Raw genomic sequence first — 25,104 nt, 5'->3', positions numbered from 1 at the left:
ATCCAATAGATCATCATTCCTATATATTGCCATTAATGATTTCGCAAATACACAACATGTGATAGTAAATACAATTTAAAAAGACCACACTAAACATACTCGGCATTCAACAATACTCAACAGTAGAAGCACTTCAAATGTAGGATGCTAATTAGAACTTTCTTCAAAGCAAAACATCTTGTTGATATTTGATACTCCACAAGATTCATCACATAGTATTCTAATGAATTACTTTTCTTAAAGTCATTTGACCTTTCTTAGGACAGATCTTCAAGGACCTACATGTTTCAAGAATGGGGCATTTTCCTGTTAGGTTTCATCTCATGATCTATCTGATGTGAGCCAATTATCATAGATTTTAGCACCAACTTAATAAGAATATATTCACATCTCCAAAAAACACAGATTTTTTCGAATGACTTCACATCTCTGACATTTTTCTTATTTACCAAATCATGCTAAAATATGATAGATAAATAATGCATCAACAATTCAATCAAAACCAAGCTTCAAAGTATAGTTTAGAGCCAAAATTTTCTTGCTCCCTCAAAGCATCAAATTGTAGTAAACATGCACATGGAAAGAAGTATTCCACAGATTACTATATTATACCTATCTGCTCAAATCTTGGATGACAGAATTGTAATGCCCTCCAAGCCCAAAGACATGCTTATGGTATGACAACCTGAGAGTCCCTTCAGATAAAGACGACCCTCTATCAGATTTGTACTCCTTTTCCCATCTCCACATCAGGAAAGATCCTGAAAATATCCTGATTTGTTTTCTCAGGCAGTGAGTTAAAGCTACAAGCTCTAACTGCACTCCCCATGCAGCAGTTGACTCTACCTCTTTACAGTAGTTCTCGAATCTTTCTGCTAGTGAATCATCAGAATCCCCCTCTATGGTATTCTCCCACAGGAAAAAAGGAAGAAAATCGGATTCATGTTTCCTCATATAAGCAGCTGCCATTTCCCGTAGCTCTTGATATGTATAGGAAGAAGAACCTCCAGATAGATGGGACCAGCTGATCTTCAACAGCTCGGTAGAGGCAGTGTCCATCTGGCTTTATTTCATTAATTGTAAATCCAAGGGGTTCGAGTTTTTCCTCCAATTTCTCATCTTCAATCATTCTATCACTCACAATATTGCTCTGCTCGTCTTGAATCCGCTGTTTCCTAGCGGCCTCTTGCTGAGTTCTTTTCTCTCGTCTCTTGGCACCTTTGCTAGGTTTGGGATGATCCTGCTGAGAAGTTACAAACACCCCAGCTATGGCCTTCACTGTGTTGTCGATATTGCTTTTATCATTCCATTACTGTAGCCTAATGAAGCAAGCTCTTCAGTGTTTTTCCTTGAGCTTAGCAGAGAGCTGAGAGATCTCTTCCTCCACCTACTTCTTTTTGGCTTTCTGTTCAGCCTTGCTACCCTTTGCTGCTTCCTTTTTCATTCTAATTTCCTTGTTTTGTTGCTCTGATATCTCTCTCGTGCAGAATAGGATGAGAGAAAATACGTATTATAAAGGGGAAAAAAAGGCATTAATTAACTAAACTTGCAATGGCCTAAACCCCAGCAATCAATATGTGGCTTTTTAGGATTTAGGGTTTAAGAATCAAATTTGTTAAATCGGCGCATGTTAATATTTACATAGTAGCCTTACTCCATATGAGCAACTAACCTTATTAAACCATCTACATTGTGCTAGGAAACAAGCCAGATTATTTAACTACATTAAATGTAAAAGCAAGGAACACATCAGTTAACCGTCCGAAACCATGAATAAAGTTACAGGTATGGTAAGAATATATAAAATATCATCATATTACCCATGCCTTGAAAGCATTTTATCATGAGTTTCCTGCTTTTGAGGCATGCAGGGCAAACCTCCTTCACATGGTTTGTCATCTATGCCTTCAACATCCGCCATCTAAGTACACCTAAAATCATGGTCAATGATAACATAGAGGAAATGGTAGCGTTGAACTTGGGACCAAATTTATACTAGTTTCAGCCACAAGGATGCAGCTAAACAGGAGAAATAGCTATTTTTTATTTTCAGCTTTCCGAATGCACATACAGTGAATTTTGCAAACAAAATAGATTATCCATGTATCCACAAAAGAATCGGCAGTTTAGCTAAAATAAGCTTTCTAGATGCTCTTCTAAACTAAACATATAACTCTTTCATTAAAACCAAGTTCAAAAACACTGCTTAGATGTGTAACTTCCCTTTTTTGGAACTCTAAATCCATGCATTAGCTAAAACAATTCCAATTCAGTAGATGAAGTTTCCGGTGTGAGACTGATGAATTTCCTGATGTGAGTCAAGTACTCGATTAAACAGAACCCTAAATTCAAATTCTATCAGAAAAGCAAATATTGAAGGAAAAAAAGGAGAGCCCACAATTTATTCCTTTTAGAACATGAACTAAATTGAAATCTAAGAGCAACTAGTAAAAAAATTCCTCTTCGAATTATTTAATTTGAAACAAATCCTAGCAAGAATGGATGATCAGAAACTCAAAAGGTGAAACTTATCAAAAGCGTGATTTTAAAATTGGAGATTAGTTCTACAAAATTATAAATAAAAAAAGCAAAGAAACTATAACATGCAATTATCATTCCTTCGATGATTATCTTTTGTATCTTTCAGATTTTCTAGTGTAAACAAACAATAAAGGAATACAGTTAGGGATGGCATGGGTCGGGTTTAAGCAAATCCGATCCGACTCGAAAATTTAAGATCTTTCATCCGATCTGATTTTTTTAAAATAAAATCCGATCCGAAATAATAAAAAATATTATTCAATAAAAACAGCGATTCAATTGAAAAATAATATATAGAGGGTATTATTGTAATTATTTCTAAATATATAAGTTAAATTATATTATTTTCGGGTCGGGTATTTTCACCATAAATCTGAATTTGGCCAATGTTTTTTAAAAAACCTAATCTAAACGGGTCAGGTTAGGTCGAAACCCGTCGGGTTTGGTACCATGCTCGAGCAAACCTTTCAAATGAAACACGAAACTCGCTGAAGTTAGATAGGGTTTTCACTCCCGTTACAACCTATAAATCTGGAAGAAAAAAGAGCCCACATTTTATTTATTTTAGGGCAAAGTATACAAATGATCCCCTAGTTATAGGGTATTGCTTTATTAAATCCCTTGATTTTAAAAGTTATAAAATGATCCTCTGACTATAGAGTATTATTTTGTTGAGTCCATCAACTATTAAAAGTTACAAAATAGTCACCAAACAATCCATTATGTTCTAAACTCGTTCTTTTCTGTTAGAATATTGATGGTATTTTGAGCTGAAAGTTAACCTGCTGATTGTGATATGTTAAAATCTGATCTTAGAGTCTCAAACGATTATCATATTCAAGTTATCATGTTAACGTCCAACTTAGACAACCATCAATTTTCAACGCAAAATGACAAGTTTGGAGCATAATGAACAATCAAGTGACCATTTTTGTAACTATTACTAGTCGATGGAGTTAATAAAAAACATTATATAGTCAAAAGATCATTTTGTAACTTTTAATAGTCGAATGTCTCAATAAATTTATGCAAACTTCGGTGGGAAAAAAATCTTAACTATAGTTGAGACTTTCAAACTTTTGAAACGAAATCAATATGACCTCTAATTTGTTTTTCACCTACTATGACTCTTAAATTGAGAGAAAAATCAATTTGACCTTTTGACTAAAATAAATTGGCATTAGTTGTTATAGTATGATAGATAGTTCATGATATTGATGTGATAAATTATAGTACTGACATAATAATTTATGGTGGACAATAACATGATAAAGAAACTTAAATGATTCTTTTAAAAAATTTGATGTCTTAATTTTTTTTTAAAGTCAAAGATTTATTTATTTTTAAGAAAAATAAAAAAATAAGATATATTTAAATTTTAAAATATGAAATGCATAATGGGTGACATGTTCTCCTTAGTGACCTAAATTCGAGTAACACTATTTACCAGGTATGCGTAGATTTATCCAAGCAAGAAAAGGACAAACACTACCATTGGACCACAATAAAAAAACGCTTAAAAATATTTAAATAATTAAAGTATTAAATATATAAAATATTAAAAATAAAATTTAAATTATTAAACATTAGAAAATATTAAAAACACTATAAATTTTTTAAAATAAAATATCACAATCTATCAAAATATAATTTTTTAAATATTTAAAAAATAGTAAAATATTATATTGTCTTTCGTCAACTTGGGTGTCTTCCTATTTGTAAAACATATTCTTATTTGGAATTATAATAATTTTATATTTTAATATTTATATATAGATTTAGGTTAGTTTGACATTTTAGAAAATATATTTTAAAAGTTCTATAAAAAAACTTTTTAAAAGTGACTTTTCATAAGTAAAATTTAAAATTTAACTCTTTCATATTGTTGTTAAAAAATAATTTTAAAATGATAAAATGTTCATTTTATGTTGTGAATTAAATATAACATTTAGATTATATTTACATTAATTAATAATATAATATATAAATACAGGGTAAATTATATGTGTAGTATCTAAACTATCAGTTTTGGTATATTTTAGTACCTAAATTTTCAATTTTTTAAAAATCATATCTAACATTTAGTTTTTGTTTCATTTTAGTACCCAAAGTTAACTTAACACATTTAATACCTAAATTATCAATTTTGGTTCGTTTTAGTACCTATACTTCCATTTTTTTTAAAAACTTAACGTTAATTTTTTAATGAGGGTTGAAACAAAAAGTAAATGTTAGGTATGATTTTTAAAATTAAAAGTTTAAATACTAAAATGGATCAAAACTGATAGTTTAAGTACTAAACGCATAATTCCTAAAATATATCAAATTAAACTATAATAAAAAAATAAAAAAATAAAGAAAATTCATTAATAATATTTTTATATATAAAATATTTTATTAAGATAAAATACATTATCAATATTTTTTAACATTTGAATTTAAAAATAGCATTTTAATTATTTTGATTTAACCACGATCACTCGTTTAAAATTTAAAATAAAATAATTTAAATTATATATTTATCCTTTAACCAATCAAAATAAAAATAAAAAGATATATATATATATATATATTAAATAAATTTAAAAGAAATTATTATTATATGTGAAATATATCAATTTAAACTATAAAAATATAAAAAATCAAAATCAATTTTTTTATAATAATTCACTATTTAAATTTTAATATATAAATCATAATTTTTTTATTTTTAAATAATTAAAATAAATCAATAAGAAATAAATTATTTTTTAAGGTTTAGTAAATTGTTACCTCTAGGGAGTGAGTTTGAATCCTTCTTATCGGCGCTCGACGACCATCCATGGACCAAAATGTTCTGATTCTACTGGATACCGAGGTATATCAACAGTAGCATTTGGTTCAACCGTGGCTCCCTCATTTGCGGTCTTGTGATTTTCTGGACAAATATCTTTTACATGTCCATATTTACCGCATGTGAAGCAAATTGTAGGCAAAGATTCATATTCCACAAGTTGAATGCGACCGTTGATAACAATTTTGAGAGCAGAGGTTTCTTGAGGCAATGTTGATTGCCATCCTGGTGAAACAGCCCCTTCGACCGCTTTCAGTGTGGTAGTCAATACGTAGGACAGAGCCAATGCATTCTCCTATTTCCATAATAAGACTCCGTTTGTAATAAGTCACAGGGGGGCCGGGGAGGCGTTTCCAAAAAACGATACGACTTGGGAAAGGTTGAGCAGTGGAGAATTCTGGTGACCAAGGTTCCACCGTTAACCAATGGCCGAAAATAGTCCAGGGGCCATCGACTAAAGCTTTGAGATCTGATCTTAAATGAAACGACATAAGGAAGTAGTCATTCTATGTGTCCATTAATTTGATAGGCTGACTCGGACGCTATAAGTCATAGATTCGATTGTGGAGGGTTGCGTAACCAATTCTCCTACCTAGAAGCTTTACAACGACTGTTTGATCTAAGCTTTGATTTGCTAAGGATTGGATTCTGTCCGAGAAATCAATAGAAACAAGACCATATATTATTCCTCTGGGTACATCTCCATCCTAGATTTCAATATCCTCATCTTGCATCTCTTCTTTTATTGGTGGTAGATCTGTATTCGATCCCATAAGAGTATCTTTATACGAGAGGGTCGGTATAGTCACACCGGGTGGTGAAAAGTCCGAGTTTGGAAGCACCGAGCCCTCCCCTGGCTGTAACGTCGAAGAATCAATAGCCATGTTTTCCATGGGTTCATTACCACCCGAATCAGGAGGTTCATCATCTAAATGGCGATGCTTTTTGGTGGTCCTTTCATCAACTGTGGGATCGGCGCCGCTGGTCGCTTGGTGGTTTACAAAGGAAAACATAGGGTTACAATAAAGATTCTTTTGGTTTTTAAATTTTATTTTTGTGTATATTATATTTGATTGTATATTCATTCTTTGATCGAGAATAATTACAATTATTTTTAGTATTAATATTTTTTCTTTTTAAATATATTGTTATTTTGAATTTTGAATTATGTAATTTTTTTAATAAATATTATGATATCTATTGTGACCCCCTATTTTTGAGTTTCTACATCTATCATCAAGTTATACTCATCATATAGGTCATGATGCCTTTAAAGGGTATAGAGTTGTTTTTGCCTCGACCTATGTCCGCAAGTCCACCTAAGGGGGTCAAGATCAATCTGCTTCGACGGCCAGATGCCTTTACCTTAGCAAAGAAGCCTTTGCTCATCAACCTACTTGATCAGAAGGCGATGAGTTACTCTCTTTTTAAACGAGGATTTCTAGAACCTCCAACTCTATATTTTGACATTTAACTGAAAGAATCGAGGTATCTTCACTATTATTTCTTTGTAGAATCGAGATTCGAACCTCCAATATCCTTTGTAACATCGAGATACGGACATCCCTCCCCTTATCTCTCGTGTGAGGTGTTATCCTTCGTGTGACACGTTATCCCTGCGAGAGAAGTTATGCTCCGCAAGAAACATCACTCCCTCTACAAAGGTCTCATTAAAATAAGGACTATTGTCTTTCATTTTTGCAAACGTTGAGTTGCTTCTATCCCTTAATTAGCATAAAGAAATGGGTAAACTACAGGGGAGACCACTAAACTATGGTCAAAAATCAATTTGATCATCGAACTTTCAATTGAATCAATCAGACCACCAAACTTTTTAATTGATTCAATCAAACCACTCTCCGTTAAAAAAATAACGGCACGTTCGACTCTAACAACCGGTTGGACCGTCGAAAATTCTGGTAGGAGATTTTGGGGTTGTGGAAATTATGGAAAAAGGGCTAGAGTTTGTAAGTTTTTTTTTTCTGGAATGATCCACCAGTAACTTATCAGTCAAAAACTATTATTGTTGGTCCTCTAAGAAAGATTGGAGCAATGGAGGAGGAACAAAGGAAACGTAAAATTTATTGGATTTTGACTTCTCTTCTTATTTTCTTTGTGGGAGTGATATTGGGAATTATAATCACTTGATTATGAGTCTTTTGTTGTCTTCTTTGTGGGAGTGATTTAGAGTAATATTACACTATGTGCTGTTAACTACATTTTATGGGTTATAAGATTTGTATTAGAAATGAAAATGCAAGATTTGTGTTAGAAATGAAGATGCAATGTATGTAACCTGTTTTTTCAGTGTTATGCTTTAAGTATTAATGAAGTGAAATGTTAAATTTGTGAGTTATATTTATCTTAACGAAATGCTTCAAATATTAATGAAAGAAAACATAAAAATGTCATTGAATTCATTTTCAAGCCAATATATGGCATACATCGAATGTTTGACCAATACACATAAGCAAAAAAAAAACATTTAGAGATCAATTGTTTGAACATACATAAGCTCTTTCAGCTATCAACACAAAACCTAACAATATCAGTTGATCAAAACACTATAATGTATATGGTCAAATGCACAACTCAAAAAATATCAAACAAAAGGTCTATGATTATGGAGATGGCTGACTGCCAAAAGTATCACTTTTATGCCTCTTTGGAGATGAATGGCTGGAAAACGTATGCTGCCTAATGTAGACAGTGAGGGTGGGCATCCATCTAACAGTATAGCCTTGTGAAGGTGATTGTGCCCCTGGACTAGTTCTTTGATTTTGCATCGCAACTTGATTTGGTGTTGGAGCTTGTTGATGGGGAGACGATTGACTGGCACAACTATCCTGACTCATTGGTACAGTGGGAGTGGGCATCCATCTAACAGTATGGACCCATGCAGGTTGTTGTGACCTTGAACTACTTGTTTGATTTTGCATGGCAGCTTAATTTGATATTCTAAACTGTAATAAAAACAAATACAATAAAAAAAATTCAATCTAAAACAAATGAAAGCTAAAAAAATTCAATCTAAAACAAATGCAATAAAAAACAAACTCAATAAAAAAACAAATGCAGTCAATAACAAATTCAACTACAACACAAATGTCTCAAGTATAACTTATTGGCGGTTTTGATCTTCTTACATCAGATGTTTGTTGGAGGGGCCTTGTATTGCGACCAACCTGACCCTTGCATGTTCTGACATTATGTCCAGACCCCCACACTTTCTATATATTATTTTAACTCCCCTCTTTGTCACCCTACGAGTATAAGGTGGTGCTTCATCAACCTCCCTTCTTCTGTTTTTATGTGGTCTTCCTGGGGGCCTTCTCAAGGTAGGTGGTAAGATAGGATCCACTGTTTCAATAGGAGTCCACTGATTAGGACCTCTTACCAGGTTGATCAAATGTGAGTATATATCCATTTGGGTTTTCACTAAGTAGCATTGGTCGACAATGTTTTTTGGGCTTTCATGATTCATGACTATGACAGAAATTACATGTATACAAGGAATGCCTACATTAAAAAACAATTAGTAATTATAAAATAAAGAAATAAATAAATGAACATTATATTATTAAAACATTAAGTTACCTGTTAGTTCCCATTTTCTACAAGAACAAGTTCTAGTTTCAATGTTGACACAATGCTGATTTGAAAGACCACATGAAACTTGAAATATTGGTCCACCAGCATGAATAGGCCAACAATTGTACAAGAAAAATATATATAAGCATTAACACAATAACAAGTTATGCAATAACAAATTCAATCTAAAACAAATGCAATAAAAAAAACAAACTCAATAACAAACACATTAGCAGTATGTAATAACAAGTTATGCAATAACAATATGTAATCAATAACAATAAAATAAGTTATGCAATAACAATATGCAATAACACATTAACATTATAATAACAATATGTATGTAACAATATGTAGTATGCATGAACAATATGTAATAACAATATGCAGTATCCATGAACAATATATAATTACACTATGCATGAAGAATATGTATTAACAAGTTAACCAAATCATACATAAGTGTAGACACTAAATTTTCGTCGTCAAGCTCTCATCTTCCGAAAACCCTCCACGCATGCAGCAGTGGTCCACAACAGTAACAACCCGAGAAATCCGACCATAACCAAGTTAAGAAACAGAAAAAAAGAGTTAGTATTTTAGTAGGATTCAAACCGAGCATTTCACTCGGAATCAAACTCTCTAAAAATAGCTTTTTTTATCACTATAAATACATGTAAGAATCGCACACAGAAGGGGCACCAAGTGAGGAGGAGTTTTAGAAGAGCAAAAACATATAGAGATTCGGGTGAGGGGAGTTTCGAAAAAGAAAGATTCGAAAAAAGAAAAGAAAATTCTTTACCTCTTTACCTCTCGGTTTCAAGGATCCTTGCATCGCCGGAGTTGTGGGGAACTTAATAACATCAAAGGAAAAAGGGGTCATGTTCAGATATAGTAGCAGGAGGGATTCGAAACAAAAAGGAAAAGTGGAGAAGGGGAATCCTTTTTTGCTTTGCACGTGTACTAGAAGATAAGGGGGTGTTCCATTTTAATTATTTTGGGTAAATCACATGTTAGGTCCATGGGGCCTAGATTGTTCATTTATCTTAGGGGTTAATCCCCTTTCAGATCCCCCATTTGTTTTATGGTATTCGTTTTGCCCCTAAATTAAATTTGCACATCGAATTTCCTTTTAAATTCATCCCCTAATTTTGTTTCCCTTTTTAATTTAATCCTTTTATCTTTTTCTTTATTTTTTTTAATTTTATTTCTTATTTTTTATTTATACGATATTATATATATATATATTTATTTTATTTTAATCATTTTATTATTATTTTAATAATTTTATTATTATTTTCTCTACTACTTTGTTTATATATATATATATATATATATATATATTATATTATTATTATTATTATCATTATATATACTTTTTTATTTAATTTATTTAATTTCTCTTATTTTATTTATTTTTTTATCTTTATTGTATTTATTTTTTTCCTTTCTAGTTTTTATTTATTTATTATTATATATTTTATTTTTTCCTTGTTTCTTTTTCTTTATATTTTTTATTATTTTTTTCTTTATTATATTTATCCTATTTATCTTCATTTTATTTTTATTTTCTTTATCTTATCTTATCTTATTTAATTTGTTTTAATTGTTTTTATCTTATTTATTTTCATTACTTTTTCCCCTTCTAACAAGTGTCCTGACTTTTTAAGGGTACGTTTTCAAATCGATCAGAGGTAAGCAATTCGAATCAGGTAATTTAGATTTAAATTTAAATTTAATTTTTCACAATTAAAGACAACCGATAAATTAATTGGTATCGAAAGGGCGGTTCAAGGGTGCTAATCCTTCCTGACCTTAACCGACTCCTGAACCCGACATATTTTTGGTAAAATGAAGATCAGGTAAGATGGTGTCCGATCCACCTAAATGTATTTTTAAATGATCGGTGGCGAATCTAACCCAATCAATTCAAGTCGAAGCTCAATTCCGGGCCCAACCGAAAGAAGGCCGCGACAGCTTGGCGACTCTGTTGGGGACAGGTAAGTGAGTCAGACCATAATTAATTTTTGGTTGTCTTTTTATGCGAAAATAGTAAATTTTAATTTTAATTTATTTATTCGATTCCAATTATTTATCTTTGATTGTTTTTTCAAATAAATAGTTGTACTGACGTTTTCAATAATTTCATATTTTTTTTTGAAAAAGTTTCCATCTTAGGCTCTATACTCGAACCTTCGGGATTCATATACCTTATGTCTTCGTGCGAATTTATTCACCGTGCGGGCATAAAGGAATGTATCCTCTCGAGTTTAACTTAGTCCACACAAGCTTGTAATGGGCTTAGGACTAAGGGTCTGGCAAGCCCAAGGGGCACCAGCATGGAGAACTCGGGTACCTTTTTAGAATCTAAACCGGGAGACTACAGGGAATTAGAGCCCACCCCAAAACCTCATTTCAAACCCTAGGTTGCTTTAAGATTATTTCCTACTTTATTTTTTTGTTCAAAGCATGTGAACTAGAAATTTATGCGGTTAGGACTGGTTCAAAATTTGTGTGATAGAGATCATGTCCGGGTAGGAATAATAAGCATGTGGGGTAGGACTTTTTATTTTCATGATTGTTTTGATTATTATTTTTACCTCACTAACTCTTTTCATTTTCATTTTTTTATATTTTATTTTCATCATTTGCATCATTCAAAAAGGTGTTGATCCACTAAAAACGTATTCGTTAAACGTAAATAATTCGCATTAATGGACAAAGGGGTTATAATACAAAAAGATGAAAAGCTCAGAAGTTCAGCTATGGTCAGAGAATACTCAGAATGGACCGAGATTTCCACCAAGCACGTCAAAAGTCAAATTTTCCAAAACGGGATGGCAAAAGTTACAGGGGAAAGACAAGAAAAATGTTACTGACCCGAAGAGTCCTTTCGAAGATTACGAGAACAAGATGGAGAAACCCTAGCTGAGCTGGATGTCGTTGCTAACAAATTTAAGAACAGCAAACAAACTTCACAATGGAGGGCTCCAATGGCATTTCTATTAAGGAACAAGCTCAACAGATAGTGAAAGTTGGAGATGCAGTCCTTTGAGACTTTTTGGGGCAAGCAGTTCGTTACTTGCACAGTTTAGCCAAAGAAGTCGGAACGGTTCGATAGGGTATTCAATCAGTGACAGAAAAAAGACGGAAGACGAATCAACCTGTTAGAGGCTGTTTGAGATCTATACCATTAAAATGTTTTTTTGTCTCTTAAGACGTAACATTTTTGTCCCCAATAAGGATTATTTATAATAACAGACACATTTTTTGGATCAATACCTCGAACATTGCATGCATTATGCATTTAAACATATTTTACATTTTGTTATTTTCATTTCTTTTCATTCACATTAACAAACAAGAGTTGGACATACCTCATCCACATAACACTCGTTCAAATAGAAATGAGAGGGAATTTTACGATGAAAGTCAGGACATTCTCGAAGTAGAAATTTGTGCAGCTGAGAGTACATCAAAAGGAGTCTCGACAAGTGAAACGGTTGAAAAATGGGGAGCAAGTGCAAATGAAGGCCCTAATCCTTGATATTCTAAAAATAATGGGGCATCCTAATGAGGCTTTATTCCATTTTGCAGCATCCTGTTTGGACTTTTTTTTAAACTTTCTCATATTTCTTTTTTGAAACCTGCTTTTGAACTTTGACATAGTTCTTTTTATGAGGATATTTCAATGAATTTACGCTAAGCATTGAATCAAATTTACAACTTGAAATTCTTGAATATCAGCTGAATTAAAAAACTCTGTAAATGATTCAGAATTACAGATCTTTGACAAAGTGACAAAATAAGGATTGTACCCCGAAAAGCTGAACACCATACATTTCCCTTACAATAATCGATATAGCCTTATCCTCTCATAAGGGAATGAAAAAAGAGGCTTGATATTTAGGTGTGCATAGGTACGGACAATATGGGGCATCTCTTGTGTATGACATTACTATACTTTTATTGAGGATGTTCAGTGATGGTAATGATCTTCACAGATGGAAAAGTTGAGTAAGCAAATCTAGTTTGGGTCAGTTGCTTGGAAATTGAATTCTAAGGGTGAGATTTCTTGACTTTCAACAACACCTAGACAATAACAGGTTCTCTTTGACAAACTTAAGAAATTGGACCCGTATACCCAGATTATAATATTATATATATACAATAAAGCTTGAGTTGCCCCTCTAAAGAAATTAGTTAAACGCCTCGGCTTTATGGATAAGATTCAACTAGCCTAATAAAGGTGATTATAATATACAATAAAGCTTGAGTTGTCCCTCTATAGCAATTGGTTAAACGCCATGCTTTATGAATAATATTCAACTAGCCTGATAAAGGTGATTATAATATCTATACAATGATATTAATCTATCCCTCTAGAGCAATTGGTTAAACGCACCAGCTTTATGGATTTATCTAGCCAGACAATGGCAAATTTAAATAAGGAGTTTCGGTAAAAATGGACTAAGGGAGTTAAGGAACACCTGTTATAGTCAAATTCACACGAGCACTCAAGAATTTCATTTTTAGACCGATATTTCTACACTACCTTTGTTAGAGGAGCTTATAAAACTTGAACAAATGGAAGATTTTAGAGAACCGAAATAGAATGTCTAGTAATTGATAATACTAGTTGCGTCATTTTGTCCGCATCCAATTAAAATGACAAGCCAAAGAAAAAGCATGTTGCAACGACTCGAAAAATGACATTTTTTATGGCTGAAACCTTAGGTCAGCCTAAAGCTAACTCATCCACTTGAATATTTGTTAAAGAGCTATAACTCTAAAAACATTAAAAGAGCTATTGATTCTTTGATATCTTTTGAATTCATGTTTATGATTTGATTCGATTGCGAGCCTGAATTAAGGGGCAATGTTTTACAAAATTCTTCTATTTTCACATCTTTTTTCCCCTCCTAAAATAAGAGAAAGGAAAAAACATTTTCAAACAGGACAATCTCAAATGTGAAAGGCTGCAACCCGAGAAGAAAATGGGGCATGATCGATTCCAAGGATCAAGATCGGCAGACAAAGCACGAGACTCTGTCCAAGGCTAATTCATATTACATGCATCTTAGACATACTTAAGAGCAATACATTTATCATTTTTCACATGCATAATTTTTTGCAGCTTTCAGAGTCAAGTTTCGACTTCATGATGAAAGGTACTTGATTCAAAAGCTCATTGAAAGATCGATGGTGGTTGCTTGACTCAACAGTGAGAAGCTATACCTCAACCGACTTGACACATCTAAGGATCTCATAATCAATTTCAGATGGGTTCAAAGGCCAATTCAGAACGAATCCATATCAGCTCAACTCAATAACGAGTAGCAGGTTTCCAGTTAACGTTTTCAAGCCAGATTTCAATTCCATGGCAGAAGATATCCGATGACAGAATTTATCAGTGTGCTTTTCGGTGAAGGGGAGCCATCCAAAAATCATATTACTTGGTTCAGACCCGCTCAGAGGAACCACCTGAAGAATTATGACCGACTTAGACCTGTGAAGGGAAGCAATTTTTTAGAAACTATCGGCAGCATAGCTCAAGGCGAGAAGGATTATCTGCCAACCAAAGACCTTCTAGTTCGACTACGCTCAGCTCTAAGGCGTATCATTTGCATCATAAGTCAAGGCGAGAAGGGTTATCTTCCCAACCAAAGACCTTCAAGTTTGATTACGCTCAGCTCCAAGCCATATCATTTGCAGCATACCTCAAGGCTAGAAGGGCTATCTTCCATCAAAAGACCTTCAAGTTCGACTACACTCAGTTCCAAGGCACATCATTTGCAGTATAACTCAAGGCTAGAAGGGTTATTTGCCAACCAAAGACCTTCGAGTTTGACTACACTCAGCTCCAAGGCACATTATTTGCAATATAGCTCAAGGCAAGAAGGGATATTTGCCAACAAAAGACCTTCGAGTTCTACTACGCTCAGCTCAAAGGCGTATCATTTACAACATAACTTAAGGCTAGAAGGGTTATCTGCCAACCAAAGACCTTCGAGTTCGACTACGCTCAACTCCAAAGCACATTATTTGCAGCATAGCTCAAAAGCTAGAAGGGCTATCTGCCATCAAAAGATCTTCAAGTTCGACTACGCTCAGCTCCAAGGCATATCATTTGTAGCATAGCTAAAAGGTTAGAAGGGCTATCTGCCATCAAAAGACCTTCGAGTTATACTACGCTCAGCTCCAAGGCATATTATTTGCTACATAGCTCAAGGCAAGAAGGGTTATTTGCCAACAAAAGACCTTCGAGTTCGACTACGCTCAGCTCCAAGGCATATCGTTTGTAGCATAACTCAAGGCTAGAAGGGTTATCTGCCAACAAAAGACCTTCGAGTTCGATTACACTCAGCTCAAAGGCACATAATTTGCTGTATAGCTTAAGTCGAAAAGGGATATCTGCCAACCAAAGACCTTCGAGTTCGATTAAACTCAGCTCTCAGGCACATCATTTACAACATAACTCAAGGCTATAAGGGTTATCTGTCAACAAAGACCTTCGAGTTCGATTACACTCAGCTCAAAGGCACATCATTTATAGCATAACTAAAGGCTAGAAGGGTTATCTGTCAACAAAGACCTTCGAGTTTGATTACACTAAGCTCAAAGGCACATCATTTACAACATAACTCAAGGCGAGAAAGGTTATCTGTCATCAAAGACCTTCGAGTTCGATTACATTCAACTCAGAGACAAATCAAATTTACAACATAGCTCAAGGCAAGAAGGGATATCTGTCGAAAAAATTGTCGAGTTCGATTCCATTCAGCTCGAGGACACATCAATCACACTATTGTCTGGTTGCAGTCGAGGTTTTCAAGTCAAGAAGAAGACTTTGGTTAGCCGTGCCTTAGTAACAAGAAACTGTTTCCTAGCAGTATAACTTAAGTTGAGAAAAGCTATCTGTCAGGAAAGACCCTTCGAGTTCAATTTTGTTCAGCTCAAGGGCCTATCAACCACATGGTGGAGGTAAAGAATCATTTTCCGATCGAATTTTTAAACTAAGGTCTTTAAACCGAGAAGAAGACCGAAGTTGGCTATAATTTTACAACGAGAAGCCACATTCCGATTCAAATCTCGAACTACGGCTTCAATTGCATATCATTTCAAGATGGACTCGACTTCGCGACGGAGGAGTCATCCGTGACTTAATTCGATAGGGATTTATTCTTCAACTCCACCGAATGAAAATTTATCTTTTTATCTTTGTCCTATTTTTCGTTCCACAAAAAATAACAAAGAGGGGCAGTTGTAGACACTAAATTTTCACCGTCAAGCTCTTATCTTCCGAGGATGCTCCACGTATGCAGCAGTGGTCCACAACACTAATAACCCGAGAAATCTGACCATAACCAAGTTAAGAAAACAGAAAAAAAGAGTTAGTATTTGAGTAGGATTCAAACCGAGCATTTCACTCGGAATCAAACTCTCTAAAATAGCTTTTTTTTTTATCACTATTAATGCATGTAAGAATCGCACAGAGAAGGGGCACCAAGCGAGGAGTTCTCGAAGAGTAAAAACATAGAGAGATTCGGGTGAGGGGAGTTTCGAAAAAGAAAAATTCGAAAAAAGAAAAGAAAATATTTTACCTCCCGGTTTCAAGGATCCTTGCAACTCCGGAGTTGAGGGGAATTTCATAACATCAAAGGAAAAAAGGGTCGTGTTCAGAGATAGTAGCAAGAGGGATTTGAAACAAAAAGGAAAAGTGGAGAAGGGGAAGCCTTTTTTGCTTTAAACGTGTAATGGAAGATAAGGGGGTGTTCCATTTTAATTATTTTGGGTAAATCACATGTCAGGTCCCTGGGGTCTGGATTGTTCATTTATCTTAGCGGTTAATCCCCTTTCAGGTCCCCTATTTGTTTTATGGTATTCGTTTTACCCCTAAATTGAATTTGCACACCGAATTTCCTTTTAAATTCATCCCCTAATTTTGTTTCCCTTTTAATTTAATCCTTTTATCTTTTTTATTTTATTTTTATTTTATTTCTTATTTTTTATTTATACGATATATATATATTATTTTATTTTAATCCTTTTATTATTATTATTATTTATTTTTTATTATGTTTTTCTACTACTTTGTTTATACGTATATATTATAACTATTATTTTATTTATTTATTTATTAACATATATATATTTTTTTATTTTTCCCTTTATTATTATTATTATCATCATCATCATTATATATATATATATATATATTATTTTATTGTATTTTATTGTATTTTTTATCTTTATTGTGTTTATTTTTTTCCTTTCTAGTTTTTACTTATTTATTATTATATATTTTATTTTTTTCCTTGTTTCTTTTTCCTTTATTTTTTTATTATTTATTATTTATTATATTTATCCTATTTATCTTCATTTTTTTTATTTTTTTATCTTATCTTATTTATTTCATTTATTTTTAATTGTTTTTTATCTTATTTATTTTCATTTATTTTTTTCCTTCTAACAAGTATCCTGACTTTTTAAGGGTACGTTTTCAAATCGATCAGAGGTAAGCAATTTGAATCGGGTAATTTAAATTTAAATTTTTGTAATTAAAGACAACCGACAAATTAATTGATACCGAAAGGGCGGTTCAAGGGTGCTAATCATTCCTTGACCGTAGCCGACTCCCAAACCTGACATATTTTTGGTAAAATGCAGATAAGGTAAGATGGTGTCCGATCCACCTAAATGTTTTTTTTAAATGATCGGTGTCGACTCTAACCCAATCAATTCAAGTTGAAGCCCAATTTTGGGCCCAACCGAAAGACGGCCGCGACAATATGCATTGCCAATATGCAATCAAAACAAATGCCAAAAATATAACAAGTTATACCTATTTACTTGTGATGTTGCATTGCATAGTTTGTTCTAAATTTTAAGGCATAGAGATCAAACAAACTTATTAGCTTGATCCTTTTTTTTGTAAGTCTTTGCATCAACATTGTTCTAATGGACTCCAACAATGTAATAATTGGTTTGTCTCTAGCTTCAAGTATCAATTAATCACAAATTGAAAAAAACATATTAGATTACATAATAACAATATTTTAAAAGTTGTCTGACTTGGCGTTTCATATTCACCTTATTGAAACAATCGCAAAGATTGTTTAACAGCATGTCTGACTTGGCTCTAAAAGAGAAGTGTGACTTTGACCACTATTTAGGATTCTTCTCTGACAACCACTTGGTGTTGTCCCTGATAAAAACTGCATGAAAAAAAATTAATTGGATTATAATCTTCATCAACATGATCATATGTAAAATAAAAAGTTTACCTTAAAACTATATACCTTCATTTCTTCCATGATAGATTCAAACTCCCTAACATATATTGCCGTAACAGCCATCCATAGTTGGTCCTTCAATGTTTTCCCCTTGTGATGACCATTGGTTTTAAATTTTGAATATAAGTGCCTCACATACGTTCTATGTTCTACATTAGAGTACAATTCTGCCACAACTTTTATCAGCCCCTACACACATCAAAATAAAAGATTAAAAAACAAATTGTGATAATTATTCAACTCCAAATCATTACCCAATTATTCTAAAAACTAGCACCATGATGATTGATTCTCACACTCTACAACTACAAAGGCTAATGGATAAATAGAGGCAGCTGCATCAACTCCAACAGCGACTAGCAGATGACCCCCATAATATCCCTTTAAGTGACACCCTGATTTGAACCCATCATTCATTTCTTGCATACAAATATAAAGCCTCTTGAAAACTCTCTTATCCAACTGACAGACAGTGGTTGTGCCTGGATTTGTGTACCTAAGCTCACTTACGTAATCATACAATTTGGTGTACTGTTCTGTGTGGTTACCATGCAACTTTTCAAGGGCTGTCCACTTAGCTCTAGAAAACTTGGATGTAGAGACCATAATGTCATAATCATTAAGCACAACTTTCTTAAGGGATTTAACAAAATAATTGGGATCAACATGGAATGCTTGTAAATATTGTTTTGCTATCCACTTAGCATTTTTATTAGCATTTTCAAACCCCTTAAGACATATATGTTCATCATTCAGTGACTTGATTTGCCAAGTACCATCACTAGGATCTTTAGGGGTAATTGGAGAGGCCCATAAAACCCAAGGACAACCTGTCTTACATCTTACTTGGATTCTTGTGTTGTTATTTATTCTAAACTTTACATTATACCTATTTTTAATTGCACATATTCTAATTTCCTCCCTTAATATTATCTTGTTAGCAAAGATTACTTCAACCTTTAATTTAGGGTTTGAAATGTATGTGGCACTATTAAATTTAGGGTGTCTAGGCTTCTTGTGTGCACTATCACAATCTGACTAATCTGCACTGTATAATTAGTCAGAATTTCCATATTCAGAGTCACTCACAACCCTCATTTCATCACTTTCCACCCAATATTCACATCACATAATTCAACTTCTGAATTTTCAAAGTCATTATCACTACCAGAAAAATCAGATTCATTACTACTTATATGTGGGGCTTCATACACATAATCTATCCTCACCTCAGCTGGTTCTGGTTCATTAATTTCTGGCTCAATTGGTTTCAGTTCATTAATTTTTGGCCCAATTTATTCTAGTTCATTAATTCATGGCTCAGCTAGTTCTGGTTCATCAATTTCAGGTTCATTATGTTCAGACCAGTGTTGATTATGTTCATTAACTCTTTCAATGCCTTCCAAATAAATGTGAACATAATGGTCACTAGGTAAAACCTAAGCCTTTCAAGGATATCACTATCAGTTAGGAGTGGTTTGACCTCTAGTGGATTGTTTGACACTTGCCAAAATATCTTAAGAGAATCACTAATTCTTAATTTGGTTATCATATCAATAATTGTAATGATGGAAATTTCATCGGCATCACAGTTATCAAAGTAGTCCAGTAGTATGCCAGTGTATTCCAGCCTTGGTATTTTCACAAAAAACCCCATGATGTACTACAATTGTAAATTTTCCAGAATTCAAATCTGTTCGTGAAAAATTATCATCATTATTCAAATAATTAATGAATATTTAACTAAAACTGAATATACTAACAATATATTAAAAGAGACAAAAAGAACTTTTCAAATAATTAATTCAAGCACATAACATGTGGGGATCATATTCAAAATACTATACTAATAGCAACACATAACATGTGCAAAGTTACATGATTGTACATGTGCACTGCAAAAGTGATATAAATAGACAAATATAATATGTGAAAAACTACAAAAGTGAAAAAGTGATATTAATCATGTGGACACCAGACATACTAAATTTAACATTCTAAAATTCACTAAACATGTATATTCATGCAGAACATATACATGTAGTACATATATTCATTGATTTCATGCAAAATATTTATTCATGCAAACAAATAATTCTATCACAACATATATTCTATCAATAAACATAAATTATCCAAATAAACATATCAGAACATATATTCTATCAAACAAATAATTCTATCAGAACATATATTCTATCAATAAACATATCATTAATAAACATATAATTTATTAATAAACATATTATCAGAACACATAACCAGTAAACAAATAATCAGTAAACATATCATTATTAAACATATTATCACATTTATTATCAAAATATATATTACACAATCAGTAACCATATATATTAAACAATTTCTCATTCGTGCAATTAGTAAACATATATCAACAAACATATATATTACACAATCAATAAACAATCAACAAGGTTTTTAGGGGTTTCTAAACATATATATTAAACAATTTCTCATTCGTGCAATCAGTAAGCAGTAAACCCATATATTTAGGATTTTTAAACGGTAATTAGTAATATTAAATAGTAAACACAGGAAACCCATATATACTAAACATATATACTTAACAGTAAACCCATATATACTAAACATATATACTTAACAGTAAACCCATATATACTAAACATATATATAGCATTTTAACGGGAGAAACCCCTAAACAGTAAACAGAAGAAAGTTCGAAAGATATACTTAGGGTTTTTAACAAAAGAAAATCATAAATCTTTTTTGTAGAAGAGTTTTCAAATTTATTTTTAGGAGTTTCAAAAAGATTTTTTAAAAGAATAATCCCCTAAAGATTTTTTAAGCACTTACCATATCTCGCGTTTGAGTCTTCTTCCTCGTGATGATATCTGGTACCTATTGTGAATTTTCAGCAAAAACGTTTTTTCGATCAAGCGAGTGTTTACCCTAATCCCAGAAAATAAGATTTGTTTACTTTCAGAATATTTCGATCAACAACAAGTGTTTCCCCTAAACCCTAGGAAAGAAAAAATCTATTTTTTCTCAGAATCTCTCTAAATCGAGTATTTATCCCTAAACCAATTTTATTTTTAACCAAGGATAATGAAACGAATGAAAATTGTCTGGGTTTTATGTGAAAGAACTCATAGGTTTTGTGTTTTTCAATTACGTCTGACGTGTCTTCTCAGTTGACATTAATAATAATATAAAAACCTTTCATGTACGTCATCATTAGTTTATAACAGCCACGTCGGACGTGCCGTTATTTTTTTAACGGAGAGTGGTTTGATTGAATCAATTAAAATGTTTGGTGGTCTGATTAATTCAATTGAAAGTTCGGTGGTCAAATTGATTTTTGACCATAGTTTAGTGATCTCCCGTGTAGTTTACCCTAAAGAAATCTCCGTCTATTGTCTAGGTTCATCGGGATTATTTCGATTGCCTCCTCTCTAGATAAGAAATATTAGAAACCTTTCTTTTAGTAATAAGAAAAAAAAACACTATCGGTATATGATTTCGAGATGCCTTCACCAATGGAAATTGATTTTGCCTTCTTAGAGATGACAATGGGTTGGGTCGGATTTTCACCTGCTCGACTTCGACCCGACCCTAAATCAAAAAATCAATGATACATTTGACCCCGACCCGACATATATTACCTAAAACAAAATAACAGAAAAATTGAATTCAATGTAAAAACAAAAACCCATGCCCATCAAGTCTAATTGCAGAAATGAAATTAATGTAAAAACAAAAACCCATGCCCATCAAGTCTAATTGCAGAAATGAAATTTAAACAATGAACTGTAAACAAATAAAAAATTATTAACAAAAATCTTGATGAAAGCAATGGAAACTAAAGAAAATCAAATTAAACAAATCAAATCGAAAATAAAAAATAAGCTAAATAAAAAATAAAGAAACAAAAAAATCTAGATTTTTCATAAACAAAAATAAATTCTTTGAAGACAATTTGCTCAAAAAAAAGATTCAATAAACTTAAACTAAAATCTCAGATCTTGAACAAAAACAATGAACAAATATGAACAAAAAAACCCTAAAAAGGAGAACATATAAGTGACGAAACAAGAAAATAAAGTTTAATTTGTTATCATTCAAACATTTGAATGACATATACATATACATATACATATACATATACATATACATATACATGTACATGTACATGTACATATACATATACAATGGTATTTTCGAAAATAATTTTAAAAAAATCTATATATATATAATACAGTTAAAAATATATGGGTCGGGTTGGATCAGTTTTTTTGACCTATAACCCGACTCTGACCCGAACCCGAAAATCTTACATAGTAAATCCGACTTGAACAAGATTTTTAAAAAAAAATCCACTCATATATCGAACCTTAAGAAATCTACACACGGTCTCCCTCATCTGTTTTATAACCAACTCTCTCTCATAGAAAAATATTGGTCAACAAACATTCTCTTACAGTCTTTGATTCTTTGTCTAAATCAAAATGGGTGAACCACCAACTACCGACAAGATCAATTTATTCCCATTAATAGAAAGCATCTCCTCTAAATATATGTGAATATATACGAAAAATAAAAACAAAATAAATATATTATACTAGACGTATATTGGGATCTAATACTTAGAATAACAACGTATGATGTAGAAGAAAGAAGAGAGGATGCAGCAACTGGCATGTCGATGAAGATACGGATGGCAACGAGAGGGCGAAGTAAGTTGTCCTTTTTTATTTGGTTCTCTTCTGCTTTTTTTTTCACCAACTGTTGCTATAGTGTGATGCCCTTTCCATACTCGTCAAAGACAATTTGTGGGGATGGATAAGCTCCAATATATTCCTCACCCAGTGACAACGCATACCTATCCTACGTTCACAATTATTCCTTTTCCATTTTGCTTATCTAAATCAGTAAATTCTATTCCAGATTATTTGACATTCAGAATAAGACTACACTGATTTATTAGTTTTATTTTAATATTGGCATAATACTAAATTTAGCCCCCCATTGTTTACTAAAATGATTATTTTGATTGTTATTCTTTTTTTGGGAATATTTTGACCCATAACCTTTCATTATAGGGCAAAAGGCCCCTTGAATAATGAACTTGTCTCTTATTCTTTTTTAGAGCATTTGACCTCCAACATTGTATTTTGGGATAAAACCCTCTATTTTAGAGTGTTAACCATTTGTTAACTAACGATTTATACCACATATGGGTCTTTTTGCCTCAAAATGAAACATTGTGGGACAAAATGCTACAAAACAATAATAGGGGCCAAAATGACTATTTAGTTAAATGTTAGGGCTTTTTTTACATTATACCTTTAATATTTGATATTGTTAACATGTCATTATTCTTTGTCTCCTTTCTTATATTTAATTTAATCTTTTACAACGAACCGAGTTACTTTAGTGGTAAAAGAATTGTTGTTATTCTTTGGCTTCCTGGGTTCGAGCACCAGTAATGCTAGGGTTGTTTGTGTTCAATATCAAATGATTGAGAGTTATATTTGAATAGATAATGCCTTGTACTTATCCTAAATTAATAAAAAAATCCTTTTTTATAATAATAATATTATATTTATTTGTGATGCCATATACCAGATAAACTTACTGACTATATTCCCAGCACAGGTTTACTTGTATAACATACAGGGTCGTGATCACTATCAAAACAAATCAGGGTTTTTCTTATCCAAACAAATCTCTGAAGGAACTTCCTTCTTTTTATCCTTATAGATTGCTTTTTAATTTTTCATGTTCTTTCGATATCTTTTTCCATTAAACAAATGAAATCCAATTCTCTTATCTTTCCTTATAAATAAGAGTATGTGAAATCTCAAAGTCCATCAGAGCTAAGCCTTACCACACATATAACCTTCCTGAATTGAGCCTGTCCACTTAGAGCTGCATTGTTATTAACATCTTGTACGTAATGGACAGAGTACGAGAACTGGCATCGAAGAAGGCCGCCGTGATTTTCACCAAGAGCTCGTGTTGCATGTGCTATAGCATCAAGACCCTTTTTTACGAGCTCGGTGCTAGCCCTGCAATTCACGAGCTCGACAAAGATCCGTATGGGAGAGAAATGGAGAGGGCTCTTCGAGGGCTAGGGTGCGACCCCTCGGTGCCGGCCGTGTTCATCGGCGGGAGATTCGTGGGATCGTCGAAAGATGTCATATCCCTTCACGTTGACGGATCGCTGAAACAAATGCTCATAGATGCAAAGGCCATCTGGTTCTGACAATGATATAAAAAAACGACTTTGCCTACTCAAAATTTTATTGGCAAACTTAGTACTCTACTGTGACAATAATAAACCTAATACCTTGTCCAAAGGGAAAGAAATGTTGTATTAGGGGCTTTGCTTTTTTCTTGAGTTCCTTGAATACATTTTGTATGGAAAAAATGACACCTACACATGAATGTATATATGCATGTTATCTTAAATGTTTACTGGTGCTTTCTTCCATTTCCATGACATACGAACATGTTTTTGATATCAAGAAAATTGAATACTAATGAAAGTAATGTGGCATTTCACTTTCTGGGATTCTTTCCTATCAAAAGCATGCATGGAATTGCATGCCCTTTACGCTGGTAAAATAACTGAACTAACAAGAACGAGGTTATGTTTATGTCCGTTCGTTTAACTTTAATCGAACAAATGACAAACATGAACAATTAAATGAACGAAATTTCTTGTTCGTGTTCGCTCATTAAGAAATTTAATTTGTTTGTGTTTGTCCATGTTCGTTCGTTAAAATGAAAGACGAATACAAATGAACAAACGTAAACGGACATAAACGAAGGAACATAAGATTAATTGGATTTATATTA

General features: G+C 32.7%; 1 protein-coding gene and 1 pseudogene across 1 annotated transcript; one reads left to right on the top strand and one right to left on the bottom strand.

Annotated features, from left to right (window-relative positions):
* Positions 1–469: 469 nt before the first annotated feature.
* Positions 470–1,921, bottom strand: LOC120165734 (annotated as a pseudogene).
* A 22,187-nt stretch (positions 1,922–24,108) lies between these two features.
* On the top strand, positions 24,109–24,714 carry LOC120165723 (glutaredoxin-C11-like). The gene has a single exon (XM_039175182.1). The coding sequence runs from the start codon at positions 24,200–24,202 to the stop codon at positions 24,506–24,508; it is 309 nt and encodes a 102-aa protein (XP_039031113.1). The 5' UTR covers positions 24,109–24,199; the 3' UTR covers positions 24,509–24,714.
* The last annotated feature ends 390 nt before the right edge of the window (positions 24,715–25,104 follow it).

The sequence above is a fragment of the Hibiscus syriacus genome, unplaced genomic scaffold (genome assembly GCF_006381635.1).
Source record: "Hibiscus syriacus cultivar Baekdansim isolate YM2019G1 unplaced genomic scaffold, ASM638163v2 tig00111594_pilon, whole genome shotgun sequence".
In the NCBI taxonomy this organism is placed as follows: Eukaryota; Viridiplantae; Streptophyta; class Magnoliopsida; order Malvales; family Malvaceae; genus Hibiscus; species Hibiscus syriacus.
This window is presented reverse-complemented; position numbering and strand designations above follow the sequence as displayed.